This window comes from Branchiostoma floridae, unplaced genomic scaffold (assembly GCF_000003815.2).
Source record: "Branchiostoma floridae strain S238N-H82 unplaced genomic scaffold, Bfl_VNyyK Sc7u5tJ_1456, whole genome shotgun sequence".
In the NCBI taxonomy this organism is placed as follows: domain Eukaryota; kingdom Metazoa; phylum Chordata; class Leptocardii; order Amphioxiformes; family Branchiostomatidae; genus Branchiostoma; species Branchiostoma floridae.
The window spans coordinates 42,945-60,430 of record NW_023365722.1 but is presented as its reverse complement, the minus strand read 5'-3'; the positions used below and the strand labels follow the sequence as shown (position 1 = coordinate 60,430).

General features: G+C 42.4%; 1 protein-coding gene across 1 annotated transcript in view; it reads left to right on the top strand.

The window, feature by feature from the left end:
* Positions 1–444: 444 nt before the first annotated feature.
* The window catches only part of LOC118407755 (sulfide:quinone oxidoreductase, mitochondrial-like), a gene marked incomplete in the record, with an annotated part of 20,018 nt that continues 2,976 nt past the window's right edge, over positions 445–17,486 (top strand). Inside the window, 8 exon segments of the mRNA XM_035808273.1 lie at positions 445–725; positions 3,768–3,841; positions 11,551–11,789; positions 12,535–12,705; positions 15,013–15,066; positions 15,731–15,829; positions 16,507–16,602; positions 16,933–17,108. Of these exon segments, the coding sequence (XP_035664166.1) occupies positions 11,562–11,789; positions 12,535–12,705; positions 15,013–15,066; positions 15,731–15,829; positions 16,507–16,602; positions 16,933–17,108 (824 nt within the window).

Below are 17,486 nucleotides of genomic sequence, written 5' to 3'. Positions count from 1 at the left end.
CTTCTACCTCTATTTTGGACCACTATGGACAAGTCCAAAACCATCAGATGACCTTAACTTGCATATGACGTCACCAGTTTTAATACTTGTGCAACACCAGCAATTATACTTTCATCTGCTGGGGCCAAGAACTTCGGTAAGTCATCTTAATATCATCTTAAACTTAATCTTAAACAATGCATAGCTGTTTTACTTATTCATTGTTCCAAGATAAGTTTTAATAGCCATTTGGCGACGAATCAGGACTTGATCAAATTATCAGCTTCAACCAATGAAATACAATGTACGGTCAAAAAAGTGAAAGTGGAACGTTAACCTCACAAGGTCACTTTCACCCATAATTAACACAGGAACAGTCGAGTTTAACGACCTATGGGGTAACTTGAACCCCCTAATGGGTAAGTGTGTAACCCAATACGTTGTACGTGCCCTGTGGTGACCCCGAGTGACCTCTCCCATTCAACAACAACTGCTCATGTGTGGGACTTATTTAGGAAAACACATGCGTCCTTGGCGCGGTGGAAAAGCCGGAATGACTTTGCAGTTTTTGACTGTATAAAGTCGAGGCGATTTTACTTGTTCCTAGTCACTCTTTGCATGCACAGCGCTTCAGCCAAACAGTGACGTCTTACTGTTTGATAAACCTTAGCTTTTCCGGGTTCTTTGAAGATTGCATCAGCTTGAAGCGTTGTATTTTTGCTGGCGCAAACAAGGTGAGCTTGCAAGTGTGTATTTTTCCTAGAAACATTTGTAAGTACAATATTAGGCGAGTTTCAGATATTGTAATGTTAATTCTGCATGTCTAATAGTTAACAATGGTTTAAGAGACTGTCATTCTTGTTTGCATACCCCATTTTGTGGTAAACGTTTTGCTAATATTCAACTACTAGTTGAGTATGTGGCCTAGAGAACGTTTTAAGTGTTGGCAGTCCAAATTTCATAATGAGCTGCAACCTTAGATTAATTTCTAACAGTCAGAAATTGCTGAAAATCCAGTAGCTATTTCAATTTTTATGTTAGGTAAAAAATCATTTAGTATTACAGAGCCAATTAATTTGCAAACAATTCATGAAATGAAATGAAATACAGTGAAACGAATGGTACATTATATGCATAATAATTTCAGGAGAGACCAGGTATCATTTACAATGGTGAGTCATGAATTTTGGGTACCATGATCGTTAAAGGTTCGCCAAGAATAGCTGATCATGAGAAGGTGTTGACAAATTGTGATGATTTTTGGTATGTTTTTTTAATGTGTTACTTGTTTCAATTCATATTTGACTTTTATTTTCAACAATATCTTTAAATTGAAGTTCAATGAATGTTGTAACCATTCAATAACTTTTTTTACATAGGGTTTGAGACCTTACATGAGACTTTTCTACTACTACTAATTCTAGATTGCACGCAACCCAGGCACATGACCCCAACATGCCATCTTCATGAACCCGTCATAATTCATGTCACCTCATAGTTATACACCAAATTGTACTGATCACTTAATAGGCCTCTCAGTCTCTGAGCCTTTAAATACATATACATAAAACCCTTTGTTATCACAGATTATCTAGTTATGGAGTCTGTTATTTCAAGCACTGCAATCTGATTTTAGGATATCCATATTTGCACTTACTAGTCGGCAATTAATTGCTTTTGCTTTAAATTCGTGGCCTGGGCACGTTCCTCCATAGTTAGTCCACTGGCTCAATCTTTTTGTGATTTAATAGCAAGAGAAAAGACTGATTCAATTGTCAGGGAAAGTGCAATTGCTGGACATACGACAATGGCAAACAACCATTTTGTGACATATTGCTTTTCCCTTGCTGCATGTACTAGTAAATTGGCCTGCTGGGTCCTGGAGGTACTACGTGTTACAAGGGGCCATAAAAATGCCCGTCGCACGACAAGTAACAAGTTGATCTCCAGTGCACACAGCGAGGAAAGGCGTTGAGGCGTGAGCGTACGACCTCATCTCATGTCATTACCATACATCCAGCAATGTCAACATAAGGGAACGAAGCCATTTAGCATGCACTCAGAAAGCCATTAACAACTTAGTTTTTAATGGCACAATATGAGAAAGGCCATAGCCATCTATGTAAGTGCATAGAGTCTAAAGTGGTTCAGGTTTGGGTAATGGACCAGAAAATGCCATCACCACCTAGCTAGAGTGCAGGGGATCTAAAATCCATTATCACTAGACGCCTAGCTATTAATAATATGTCATTACCTGCTGCAGCTATCAGAATTTGCTTCTTCAATATTATAGCCAAGCCTTGTGGGAGTTAAATGCATTTGCAGTTGTCTGACATGTCAGGGTAGAATTCGAGGTGTAATATTTGGAACTTTATTTTGCTGTATATTGTACTAGTAAGTTCCTGACCACTTATATTTCATAGTAAAGGTAAATACATTGTGTATATATACTTTAGCCCTTTTACCTTTTTTGTTGTGCAATTGTTCACGTCATTTCTAGGGTTCCCAGAGGATGCATTGCCTATTGCTATAGGCTTTCTAAAAGCTTATATTATGATCTCAGGAGCTTGAGTGACGTTGACAGCCCCATGGGGTCGATCAGTCAGCATATCCACTGAGATCTCTCTGATGATGGCCTTGGAAAAAGATTTTGAATAAGAATTAAGATTTTCTTAATTTTTTGAATGGGTGGGCCGACAACCCTCTCTTCGTAGCCAAGGTAATATTAAATTGTGGTAATAACTAATCATGTACAAGGGTCTGGAGCAGGTGCCATTTGGTCCAATTACTCAGGTAACTTTGATATCACAGTAATTGCCCCAGGTGTGGCCATATGAATGTAGGCTTTGATCCACTCACATCAGAAAGGATCCTTATATAGGAATGATCAGAATGATGGATTTCAGCTGGAGGTATCGATGGCTCTCCTCAAACACGTGACCTCCGGCATTTAAGGTCCTAGCCGAGGGCTCACGGGCCTATATAGCGAAGCTAGGTACTCATTTGTACCCAAGTGTCCAGAAAAGTGGTGTAAAGTGTCGTTCCCATTGGCACAACATTGGCAGTATATCAACGGATTGAATCCAAAACCTCTGGGCTTTAATTAAAGCCGGCCACTTAGATCAAACAGTACCCTGCCATTATGCCCCCACTATAACTTCAAGCATCCGAAAAACTCTGGTTCCTCTTTAAGAGAAGGAAATATCCACATTATGATTGAAGGATTAGTAACAAAAATGAACTGGCACCTCCTGTGCATCTACTGTAAATGCAGAAATGTTTGTGGTGGTTTTATGTTAGCGTTTTTTGTGGTGGCCCCTTCACTGCAAACTTAAAACCACCGCAAATATTTCTCCATTATAGTATGTGAATACAGTCTATGACGCTGCCGCGAAATTAAAACCACCGCAAAAAGTATATTTTCCCGCTGTCACGAAATTATAACTCCGCTAACTTAAATGCTTTTACAGTAATACTTCAAGTGGCCAGGGGGTCTGCATGGGGGCTCTAATTATGCTTCAGTCTGAATGAAAGAAGGTGGGCTATAGATTCACTGTAGATTCACGCTGAATTTAGCAATCACTTCCAGATGATTACGCTGTCCCAGATGTGCAAGTCCAATCATAATCCAGGATTCCCCTGATAACATTTAGAAGGCAACATTTAATCTTGATGATAGCTCATACCCCCCATGTAGACCCACAGATAGACCACCTGTGGATCCACTGCTTTGTGGAGTGGCTCTTGTGTGGTTTTCTAATCACCAATTATTTGCTCTTCTAACACAGCCCTACGCAGAGGTCAGCCAAATCAACACGTGTTGTTTCCAACCCTTGGACTGAACGTCTGTGTATTACTTAAGGTAAGTGTTAGTGTAAATTCGGGATTCTCAAAATGTTTTCTGCCATATGGCACAGTTTCCTACTCTGAGTACTTTTCACTAGATGTATGAGATACATTTTGCATAACTGAAACAGTAATTTACTTATAATTCCACCAGATGCCATAATGTTAATACTGCCACATGAGAAAAACAACATGTCATGCATTAACGATTAAGCATCAGTAATCCTGGTGTACGGTATAAACACTTCAGATAATAATTATTCATAAGGTGTTCAAGGCCTGATGTTTTTTGATGTGGTGGCATTTTGGCACCTGGTGGAATTACAAAATGAGAGTTGAACATACATCAGATGTTAAAGGCCAATCTGCCATATTGGTTATTCCACAACTTTAATTTCCCATGCTTGCAATAATACAAGTTTGCATCAGTGCAATAATTTGTAACGACAAGGTTTCACAGAGTGATGGGTCTTAGGTGACCAGTCCAACGGTATAATTATGTACAATTAAGGGGCCATTTTGAGGTCATGTAGGGGTCATGCAATTTGATAGAAAAGTATCATGTCAGACTGTCAGGTATCAAAAAAATACTACACCTGTATATTAAATTGCCATGTATGATTGTGCTATAAACCACCTGTGTGAAAATCAACTCGCCCCGAACGGTTCGGACCGGTCCGAGGGCAGTCCACACGGTCCGCCTACGTGAAAGCCGTCCGGCCCGCGAGGCTGCCGGTCCGAGCGCCGGGCGGTGAACCGTCATTAAGTGGTTCAGCACGTTCGGCAGTTCAGGACCGCCGGACGCTTCGGGCGCCGTAAAACACTTAGAAAAAATTGCCGCCGCCCAGCCAAATTTTGTCTAAGTCCCTAAATTGTATGAAGCCGTGCGACAGCGCCCCCTTCCGTACACTAAGCGCAGCGACCAGAAGAGCGATAAAGTCTGTAGGTGAGACTATTAGACATTGTTAGAGGCATGCATTACGTCCATTATTGCGGGGCAACAGCCAGAGCGGGCGAACACTAATAGTTATAGCGTTGCGCTATCGCCTGAACAATACTATGAAAATAAAATTTAAAAATGAGATTTTTCTACCTTCACATCTACAACTTTTCTTCTATACTATTTTGGCCGCGACTAATGAATGGGTGACGTGTTTTCTTGTACATATTCGTTCATTAATTTATATAGTCACCACGCACGGCTATCTGAAGTGAAGAGTAGAGTATAATACGATACTCAATAGAGTAGCAAAACGGACTGATGGGTCTTCTACAAGTTCTAGTAAAGTTTACATACACTTATATATAAAATGCTGTTCATTTTCCAATTTCCAGCTTACACTGTGTTGAGTCACCCTTTCAAGAATCTGCTCCGCTACTCAGTGCAGTTTTTCTGCATATGCGAGCGTTGCTCGGAAAGCCGACTGTTCCGTGCGCGAGATGATTTTGGCAAATACGGCCATCCCAGTTCCAGGCCGCACCCGCGGAAATAAACAGCGGGTTGATTGACATCCCGCCTGTGAGGCTCACGTGAGCGGCGCTCTGGTGGTCTTCCCGCCACACATTGGCTGTTGCCATGGCGCCATGCTGGCGGCAGCCGTTTGATTTGTACAGTGTGAGACAATCTATTTACTGGCTAGCCAATCGCTACGATTTGTACGAAATGAGCCGGAGACGTCGATTTTCACTGCACATAATGAGCCACATGATTGGTTGTAAGAAACTGCAACTGAAATCCTATGCCCCACTATCAAGTTTCTTGGAAATTCATCCGAATATGCCGAGCCAAAACACGCTGTTCAACCACGACCCCCTGGTCGTCAATAAGAACTTTTAAACATTCGCAGAAATGTGACAAAGGGGAAATTTTACGATAAATATAAGTGATTCAGACAATGCCAAAATTCTCGCAGTTACATTGGCACATTTTGCGACGTAATTTAGGTTGTGGGCCCTGTCCGAGTTTTATGGACGGGTCTGGGAGAACTGCGACAAATGCCTGTTTATGGTCCTGCATGCCGGGCGGTCTAGATCTAATGAAGTCGGCCTGCTCTGACTTGCAGCGGAGTTTGGAATGTCCATCACGCCCATGCGGCGTTGAGTGCGCGGATCACACCTACATGTTTACCCTCTCGACGTACCAGTCTTTCCATCGCATCTCGTACACCAATGCCGTGCATGCAGCATATAAAACCTTTGTTGACACGACAAAAGTAAAGCGACTTTGTCAGGTCTATAACTTAATATACATATGAATATCTATAGGAACATAATGAATAAGTTTTTGTTACGAAATCTGTTCTTATGAAGAATGAATATGTTTTAGTCCTGTTTCTGTTTGTCTCTTTATTTTTCTCTAGCGGTAAATGAGAAAAACGTAACTAACAGCAGATACCTTGTGGATAGTCACGCAGTGGCATGGCGAATTACAATTCGGCACTCCGTATTTCGTTTCTAACTCACACGAACGCTACATTCTCCACTCTGCTTCACTGTTTGATTTGCTAACTACATTGTCCGCGCCTATAGAACCGTTGTCTTCCAAACGCAGTGCAGCAAAGTACTTATGATAAGAAGAATAAAAGACAATACTATTGTAGGTCACCATGGCACAAGTTTTCACCGGTGCACCACACACCCCGGGATTGATCATGCTTGCACGGCGTTAAAACGGGCGGAGAAAAGTTTAACAGATCTCTAGACCACCATTGTTCTTTGTAGAACTAATCTTTCTACCCTAGGATTAAATAATTGTCCCTGGCGCTTTACAAATAGGACGACATTGAGTAGCTCTACGTTTCCAATGATTGTCATGGTACCAAGCGGCGATTCTGTCCAAATGTGCAATGATACGGGAGACAATTTTGAAAACGTATTTAGTATCTTTATTACCTTTCATGACGTCCGGCATTACCTCGCCTTGTGGACAATACCTAACATGATTTGTGAAGTGCAATATATTTTAAATGTTTCTCACTTTCTAAAATTTCCACCACCGTTTGGAGTCAAAGCGCAGGCTTTGGCCGAAGAGGAATTTTTTTGCGAGTCGTACCAGTTGGAGCACCTGTTGGACGACCTGACTACCGGTAACTTTGCAGCGAGACTTCAATCGAGTTTTGGTCCTCTGAATTATCTAAAACTTGTTGATTTTGACCAGTAATATTCCCCTTGACATTATATGAAGAAAGTGGGACTAAAAACAAGTGCAGTGCTGTGTCACGCTGGAGTACAGTATCCAAAACAGGGCACGGGTAACGGTTAGCCGAACATCTAACGCCACCATTTTACATGAATAATCAATGACTTATTTTCTTGTTAGAAGGGTTAGAACTACTTTATCATATTGACCTGTAATTAGCTTGAGGAGCACAAATGTACAATAAATTCGAAAATATATTACTCGTTAGTCGAAGCGACGACCGGATAAAGAAACGCCGTGGATGGCAGGATGGCTGCATCCACGTTACACTTACAGAAGGAGAGACAATTCACTACCCGTGCGTCGCAAATCATTCAGTAGTGATAGGGGTTGGGGATGGTGACGCACAATCTACGGGTCGGTGTCATGTTCCCCTGAGAAATTTGGACGCTTCATCTTTCGTAATATGAAAGGTTAGACTTAGAGAACTGCCCTGGATCGGGCCAGGGACAGGCGGATCTCAGGACACGCAACAGTGCCTCCCGAACCGTTCTGAACGTTCGGACCGGCTATCACAATTATTGTCAGCAGGGTGTCAAGCTTGAAAGACTCCCCTGTCTGCCCCTGGGGATAACATGAGCATTGCGCGTGCGTCGCGGTCATTTCAAATTGAAAACTCATCAGTAAACCGTTTCCTGATGTCCTGTGTTATTTTTCCGCTTTTTAGTCTTATACTAAGGCTAAATGTACAGACTATCATGGATAAGTTGGAAGAGGTGTCGCGTGAGGGGTTTGTACGTTGTCGTTTCGGGTCAGGATGCATCAAACTGCCATGGAGAGATGGAAAAGGACTAGCAACACAAACAATTTGTGTGGAATTATGTTCTGATGCTGTTCCAACCGACTGCCGAAACTTCCGTGGAATACGAACGGACTGGAATACAAACATCCCTTCTTGTTCAAGACTGAACTGGTAAGAAACTGTTTTACATCGTTAAGCTGTGTTACCAAGTGTGTTAGATGTGAAATTATCAACAGCACAGTCAAAGTCCTGGCTAACTGAAGTATCCATGTATTTTTTCCGCACTTACTGGGACTCCTGTGGGCTGTATTATGCACAATGTTGTTTCAGCGCCCATTTTCGTGGAAACACAGTGGTATGATGACGTAATTTTCACTTGTTGCAGCAAAGAGGAAGTCATGTTTCCACGTACCGTTGCAAATTATATCATAAATATAGCCTTCTCGGCGAAGATAATGATGTGATTATGATCGTCTTACAATTTCCGCATACACCACTGATCGGAGGTAATTTTAAATCCATGACGAAGGTAACGAAGTTGTTTTCTCAATGTCCCGGGTTTGATAAAACCTCCCTGGTTGGGGGCAACGTTCTCACGGGTCGGACATGTCGGAGCCAGGCGGATCTCTGGACACGCCACAGTAAATCCCGAACCGTTTGAACCGTTCGGACGGGCTATCGGGATTATTGTCAGCAGGGAGTCAAGCTTTAGAAACTCGCCTGCCTGCCCCTGGGGATAAAACCTGTGAAATTCCAGCGAAGTTGTTTTCTTCTCTGTACTTCAGTAGCGTATCTTGGTTGTGTACATGCCCAATGTTGTGTAACAACTAAACGCACAGAACAAAGACTAAACTGTAGACTAAGCGTAATCTGAATGAGCACGTCAGGTGTCCATATCCATGCTTCATATAGAGTAGAGAGAGTAGAGTACAACTACAACTGAAAAATATTAATATCAACGTTCCATAGAATTACTTCTCCTCACCATGGCATACTAGTAACTTCCTCCCAAGGACGTTATATCCATGTCCTCACGAGCGGAATTTCCTCGACAATAATCCTCCCCGTTTAATATTGTTCCTCCTTACCAACTTTTCAAAAAGCGTTTATTTACTTGTGCCGCAAGTAAAGATTTCGCCTGCTATTCACACATGTGCCTTTGACGGGCATAAAAATCTATCAAGCGATGTGAAACAATAATCCTCTAGGGTGACGTCTTTTAATCTCTACTCATTCAATCAACATTGTATGATAACACTCGTGGTACTTCTGAAGCCTTCTGAATATCGTTGATTTTACAAAAGTTAATGAAATCACATGCACAATAACTATACACTAGAGACAAGCAGATTTTACATCCTATTTGCTTTGCTGAATAATTTAAGTAGATTCTAGACTTACGGCCGAAGCTCAAAGGTGCGGCCGGACGTTGGTGATTTTGCCACCCTTCCAGAAATTGGAGACCCGTTGTAGTGTGACATTTTGATTACTGCCCTACGAATCGGTCTGGTAGGCGGCTGTCCCCGGAGACCAGTTTTGCTGGGATTAGGACAGAAGGAAAGCTTTACGGGAACACCGGCCAGTCTTGTCAAAAGTCGCTTACAAGTGCGCAAAGTAAATTTACTGACGAAATATTCCAATAATAATTGTGCAGACGTTTTATAATACGGACAGCATGACACCCAGCTAGCGGAGATATGGTTGCTAATTATTTTGTCGGTCGCCACGCGATGATGGACAGCGGCACGCCTCTATACCTAAAGTTTCGCGCTGTGTGGGTGTGGCCTAGCCACTGGCTCGCAAATTGATATCTGGATCGTATTTTCCCGTCTTTGAATATTACTTGCTCGTGAAAAAAGGCAAGAAACACAAAGGAAATGGGTATAATGACGACATCATTCTTAGTGGTATTCCTGTCAATGGATGTGCAAACTGTGCCAAAAATTAACACATGGAACGTAAAATAAACAACAAACAACGAGTTATAGACATGTGCGCACTTGTCGGGCGGCTGTCCCAAAGGACCTGGAGGCTTCAATCAAGTGTGGGAGAGTTCAATTCACGTATGGGGGCCAGCACCTATATCAAAACTAGTCTTATTTTAGACACGTAGAATAATATTTTGTGGCACTAGATTAACATATATTACCATTCAATATTTAGACACAACTTTCTTTCAACAAAATACAATAAAGTTCAACACACACCAACAAAATGTTTGGCTTCTTCATAGGATCGTCTTCTTGTTTACGTTTGAGATGGGGTCACTGAACCCTCGCCGCCGCTGGGTGCGTAACGTGCCTAGCGTTGGCATGAATATATTAGGGCATTCAATGATGTTTATAAATGAATCTTCTAGATTATGGACTTGAATGTATATCATATATTAGTGATAGTGTCTCCACCACATGTTTGGTAACCACGCTTCAGTCGGAAAGACATCAGAAATCCATTACTTACGCTTTGTACATGGTTTGTGCGGGCAATCAAATGTTTCCTGGGACTCCGCACGCACATAACGTCAAAGTGAGGGCACATGTGATTTACAATGATTGTCTTGCGGCTGGTGTCATTCTGTAACTTCAAGCCGTCATTAATATTTTGTCTATAGGAGCGCTGGCGGCAGAGGGATGAATTGCATTCAAATTCTTTCTATTTTGTGACGACATTCCGGCGGTTCAGACCGTCCGAACTGTTTGGGCAGCGATTTCCACCTCACAACAGCACGATTTTACGCATTTCACGGGTGTTTGGGAGGTACAGTTGCCATGTAAACTGGTGGTTCGCAGACGTTCGCAGACGTCCGCAGACGCCCGAACCGGCGCCCCGCGGTGCTCTGCACGCCCCCAGACGGTTCGGATCGCTTTGTTGCTATGGGAACCGCCCGTTCGGGCGTCCGGCCCGGGCGGAGCCGTACCGGCTCGAATCGTTCGAACGGCCCGCTCCAGGCCGCCGCCCGAAAGCGTTCGAACCATGCCGTCCGGGACCAGTCCGGGACGTAGTCCGGGCTAGTCCAAGCGGACAATCTGGACCCTTTATGGCCGTCCGAACCGTTCTGCGAACTGTCGAGCGTCCGTCCCGTCCAGTCCGACCCTCGGACTATTGCATGGTTCGAACTGACGGTTCATGCCGGTCCGGACTAGTCCGGGACGGGCAAATTTTCACACAGGCAGATAGTGAGTGAGTGAGTGAGGGTGAGTGTGCTAGACTAGTGTTTATGATGATTTGTATCAGGTTCCACATATGAATTCAGGGCTCGAAATACCACCTGCATATGCAGGTTAGCACAGGTGAAATTGGAGCTTTGCAGTTATTTCTGGCGTCCACCTGCACCTAACCTGCACTGGCCCATGTACTGGGTTTTAGACATACATGTAAATGTCCCATAATGTAGGTGTATATGATTGTTATCAGCTGCATTGACTATAACCACCTGTATATGGTGTATAAAGGAAAAAATAGGAATGATTCCTGAACAATTTTAGTATGATCCATACTTCCTAAATTCAGATTGGTGCTGGTAATGTCTGGTGCAGGTAATTTTACCTGCACAGCTCCAATTTACATGTCATCTGTGTATGTCAGAGACTGAAAATGAAATAAGCTCCTTGTTATTAAAGAAGGGATTTGTGGTTCAAGCCAGCTTAATTTATCATCTTCTGCAGCTTATCTTTAGCCCTAAAGCACCCATTCATTTTCTTGGGGCACAAGATGGAAAACAGAGGGCTTAATAGAGAGAATCCTAAATCTGGGGATTTTTCTCTCATGTTTCTTTCCCTTCCAGAAAACTGAAGAATGGCATGCTCTGCACTGAGAACAGTGGTGCTTACCACAAGGCCGCTGCTGCAGTTCCGGGCTGCACCAGCGGGGGCGCTGCACTTCTCTACCACCACCCCAGCGGCTGGAGAGAAGAAGCACTACAAGCTGTGCATCGTGGGAGGGGGCGCTGCCGGCATTTCTAACGGCAGCAAGTTTGGGAGGAAGCTGGGCCAAGGAAACGTCTGCATAGTGGAGCCCTCTGAGGTAGGAATTGATAAGTTGACTCTCACGTTACGAAAGATACAAGAAAGATATTACTTTTTTGGTTCCATATTGAATTTCATGAAACCCAAACGTGTTTCAAACTCATCCAAATTATCAGGTGCCTCGATCTGGGGATTCTGACAAAATATTCAAGCAAAACTGATCAAATATTTGTCCCCGAGCAGTTTTAGAGTCACTGCACTCTGGAAAAACTGAGTAAGTTTTACCCCCTACTACAACTGTAGTAGCAGTATTTTGACTCCCTGCACTCTGGAAAACTAATAAAAATTTTGCCCCCAGCAGCTTTGTCAAGCCTCTGGACAGGGGAAAAATATTTGTGCCCCCTAGCAGTTTCTAAAGACACTGCAACCAAAAAAAGTGATGAAATTTTTAGTACCCTAGCTGCTATTTTGAGGCACAGTGTTACTGTCAGCCACCCCCGCCCTAACATTTTTCAAGCCACTCCTTTAGGAAAATGTGACAAAATATTTGCCACCTAGCAACTTTTTGGAGGTAGCCTCACCATCCTATTTCTACCAGGGCTACTTGCACTCGCTGCCCTAAAGAAAAAGGCTATTTTTGAGGCCCTTCAGAAGTTGCAGTGATCACACCATTGCCCTCTAGCAGCTCTTTGAGGCACTGCACTGTGGAAAAACATGCTAAACCTTGCCCATCGTGGTTTCTTTATGCACTGAAATTGTTTGCTCTTAAATGTCACCATCTTTCCCACTCCTTGCAAATCCAGGTCCACTACTACCAGCCCATGTGGACCCTGGTTGGGGGCGGGGTGAAGTCGCTCACACAGTCGGGGAAGGCCATGGCAGACGTCATGCCGCAGACCGTGGACTGGATCAAGGCTGGGGCAGAGGAGTTCTCACCTGAGAACAACCTGGTCAGGTGTTCAGATGGGACAGAGGTGAGAACACAGGTGTTGCGAGAAGAACTCCCTTCTAATGCAAAGCTTAGTCATACAGTAGACACATACTGGGACATTTGTCTATTATGATTCCAATGTATAACTGAAGGATACACATGTGAAACCTAATGGAAACATAACTAATATCCATGACCATTTGCTCCACCCACAGAAACACAAGGACCTGCCAGCCTGTTGTCTGCTATATGCTCTCCTGCTAGGAGTGATTGATTACCATGAAACTCATGAGAAACACATTGGAATAACAGTCTAGTCAAAGGGCCAAGCATCGAATATTCGGTTCTACTTCCGGGGTTTTCTAAAACGGCTCAGATCATATAGAACGCGTTATTTTCTGAAGACACGGCGCACGTCGGGGCACAGCTTAAGGCCGTTGCATGGATGTAAACAACTGTCTGTGGTGCAACAAAGAGACCTTAGACTTGTATAATGTTTATACTTTTTCATATCTACAGGATTTTTCCAGCACAACTATGTACACATTTTGCGCGTTACAAAATGCCATCTGGCACTATGGCTTTTGAAACTTAAGCAATTTTTGTCCAGTCTACTTGTCCTTGTCTGTTTTACAATTCACCTAGATCCGATTATCTAATGCCACAGTGTGATAGTCCATTTCATTGCCTTTACAATGATACCAAAGTTCCCTGGTTAATTTCAGGAGCAACGAGTTTACACCAGAAAACCTGCGACAACACGTTGGGCGACCTCGTTCCACGGTAGAACGTACGGGGCGCAGCGTCTTCAACAGAGTGGACATTTTTATATGCCAGTACTGTGCTAGTAACCAATAGCGTCGACAATAAATTATACATCAAATGAAAGCTAAGGTTTCCGTGAGCAAACACAGAAATTTCAAGAGGGATAGAGAACTCATCATGACTGTAACGCCGTTACAAAGATGACTGTCAAGTTCTACAGCTACACGAACAGATACTGCGCTCCGCGGTAGAACGCACGAGGAGCAGCGTACTTTATAACGGAGTGAAAATCTTCTATTTGGGTGCTGCGCTATCAACCAATCAAGTCGACAAAATGCTATACATCAAATGAAAGGAAAGGTTTCTAGAAATCATTACACACATTTTCAAGAATATTCATGAACTCTACGTGCTTACAACACCGTGACAAATTTGACCGTCTAGTTCCGTGATTGTATGCAGAGCGACCGCGTTCCGAGTTGGAACACGCTAGGTGCCGCGTCTGAATAACGAGGTGACAATTTTCAGTGTTCTACCATTGTGCAACAAACCATTTAAAGAGACATATAGGTATATATCAAGTGAAAGCTAAGTTTTTGGAGAATCATCATATCAACTTTAAGACAGATGGAGAATTTTAGGAGCTTACGATCCCGTGACAAAGATTAACATAAGTCCCGTGCTTTCTACTGGGCCGACGCGTTCCAATTGTGTTCGGAACGCGCGCGGCGCGGCGTCTTGATTTCAACAGAGTGGCCATTTTCTATTTGGGTGCTGCGCTATCAACCACACCAGTCGACAATAAGCTATATATCAAATGAAAGGTAATGTCTCTGAAAATCAGCACACTGATTTTCAAGAATTTTCATCAACGTTTTATGCTTGCTAAAAGCCAACAAACTTCCCGTAAAGTGTGCGATGTTCATGGAACGATTGTTCAAAGTGTAACTCAACAAACACCAATGACTTGACCATGATGAGACGCGCTGAATCCTGCGCTTTCAGCATGCCAAATCTCATGGACCTGTAGTCAACCAACTTTATGCTATGAGTACTTAAGTAAAGGCTAGTTTCACGGGAGAGGCGCGTGGCGTCGTTTTCGCTGTTTTGTAAAATAAGCGCGTTCTAGAGCATTGGCCCTTCGACTAAGTCTCTAATTGGTGATAAGGAAACCTTTCCGATAATATGTATCCTCCAAAGCAAACATTAAGAACCCTCTGAAAAAAGGGAAAAGGGAAAGATACACAAAGAAGATACATGTATCTCCTCTTCAACATGCTGGGTGTGTTTCTGCAGTGTTATATCCCCTGTGCTTCAATTATTGAACTGAGTTTTGCAAAGAAGTTACAGTGTCTCCAGCTTTGAATTATTTTAGGTCCAACTGACTGTTTCGGAGCCCATGTCATTCATTTTTGTTGTTCCAGCATCCAGTATTTCATTATTGTAGATAAAATTCAAAGTCATCCTCAGATTTATTGCTCTCATCCTTGGGGAATGCATATTATCATTATTCATAACAGTGGTATAGATATCTGTAGAGCTATACAATTTCTAACTTAATGATCTTATTCTCTCTCTGCTACAGATCACCTATGATTACTTGATAGTTGCCATGGGACTACAGCTGCACTATGAGAAGGTAAGGCCACACCAATCTAATTTCTTGGTTCACGGATTTTTTCATAAAAAATATATGGAGCGAGAGGGCAAAATAGAAATAAAAATAAAAATTGTAAAATGGTTGGGGTAAAGGTAACGGCTACTTCAAAACATAAAGACAAAAGTTTTCAGCTTGAAAAAAGTACAAAAACACTATTATTGTACAGTAACAGCACCAGCCATGTACCCACACTTTAAGGAGCTTATAATTTAAAGGCCAATTTGCTACACCAAAAAGTTGGTGAATGGTTTCATTAATGGTGAAAATTTACTGAGTGGTAATTTTTATTTTTATTTTTTCCCCAAAAAATAGGAGCGAGCGAATCCGTGAACCAAGAAATTAAATTGGTGTGGCCTAATAAAGACAAACCACATCACCTTGATATTGTACATTAAAATACCTAATGTGTCTAGAGAAGTAGATTAACCAGAATGCACATGCGTACTAAGATCCAGTAAAACTTGAATTCTGACCCTGCCTTTGGATAGGTTCGACTCCCAAGTTCTGTTCAGATACAAGTAACTTGTGTACATATATAAGTTTGGCAATGTAGGAAACCAAGGTTGTCATACATGTATATCCTGTAACCAAATATGAATCAAGATACATTTTCAAAGAGTTTATGATAGTTTTGCATTATCAGGTGAAAGGTCTCCCAGAAGCGTTCCAGTACGATGGTGTGGGTTCCAACTTTAGTTCCAAGTATGTGGAGAAAACCTTCCGGGCCATTCAGGACTTCAAGGTATAAAGATTTAAGCTTCTTATAGTTGATTTAGAAATGATAATTTTAATCAGTATTAGTAGAATAGTCAAGCAATGAAGACTATTTACTTTTAGAGCTGTAGGATTGACTTGACTGTTATAGGATACGGATTTTCTACATTCCTTGTACAGTCATGCAATAATGTAAATAGAAAGCAGAGATGCCTTCACCACAATGCCTTTAATGGTATTAAAGCCTACCAAACCAACAACATTATGGTTATATAGGCAATGCTCAGGTACATTTTTTTGCAGTCCTCTTTGAAGTGGAAATTATTGCATATTAAGCTTCAGTGTCATGCAGTGTTGGGATTGGGTCAGAACAAGTACTGGACGGTACAGGCCACTGAATGCACATTAAGTTTTGCAAGATGTTCAACTGTCACAACATCACACTCACTCACACGTCTGAGTATCCTATGATTGAATATCACTGAATGCCCTTGCGTAATATCGCTGGACATCCTGTTTAACATCACGGGACATCTTTAGGAAGATTGCGTGTTGATTTGCGAAACTTGATCACTAATGCGATTCTTGACCTGTGCCATATGGGAAACATTCCAGAATAGATTCAACGTTCATCAGCTCAGTATTTCAACAAGTGCTCACCCTTAAGGCTTAATGTACAAATGTATACTTGCGTGGTTGTTACAGGGAGGAAATGCCATCTTCACCTTCCCAAATACTCCCATCAAGTGTGCCGGGGCTCCACAGAAGATCATGTATCTGGCAGACGACTACTGGACAAGGGTAACTCCATGTTTTAACCTTATTATATGTCATTGATTAGGTTTCAATACCTGTTCCACATTCTTATGTTTCCCATTGGGGAAACATATTGTTTTTGCTGGTGTGTTCTTCCTTCTAAGTCTTCTTCGGTCATGTTTGGCAACTGCTCAGGAGCGAGCCTTTTTTCTTTCTTCCTTTTTTTTTTTTAATACCTCAGTGGCAAGGGTAAGGAAAAAAAGTATTCTGTGTGAGTATCTTGACAAAAGGCAAAGTACTGGGAGGCAAGCATCCTGCATTTTCTTGAAAATGTTGCCTTTCTCTTCATACTACGTTTCTTTCTTTTCGCCTCAGAATAACGTAAGAGACAAAGCCAACATCAGCTACAACACAGCTCTGCCGGTGGTGTTCGGAGTGAAGAAGTACGCTGCGATCCTGGCCGACCTCTGCCAGAGGAGGAACCTGAAGATCAACTACAGACACAACCTTGTGGAGGTCATACCTGACAAGAAGGAGGCTGTGTTTGAACACCTGGACACTGGAGACAAAATCACCTTCCCAGTAAGGGGTTCCAGTAAAGTTGTGAAATTCCTAAATTCCTATTTTATTGGGTATACCCTCAGGGTTGGACAAGTCCATTAGCCCTATCGTCCAGGGCAAGTGAAAGTGCTGATCAGTCAAGTGCATGTCCTACCCTACTTGCACGATTGGACAAGTAAGATTTTTCCATGAGAGAGATTTTGATATACTTGTTACTTTTTACAGTCATGACATCAAGCAATGGTCAACATAGAAAAATAGAAGCAATAATGATAATTCCATTTCCGGAAGTAAATGTACCTACCTACCTAGTCCCTTGACCTCCAGGTCGTTGGGGGGACAAGGTAGCAAGGAAGATAGAGAGCTGT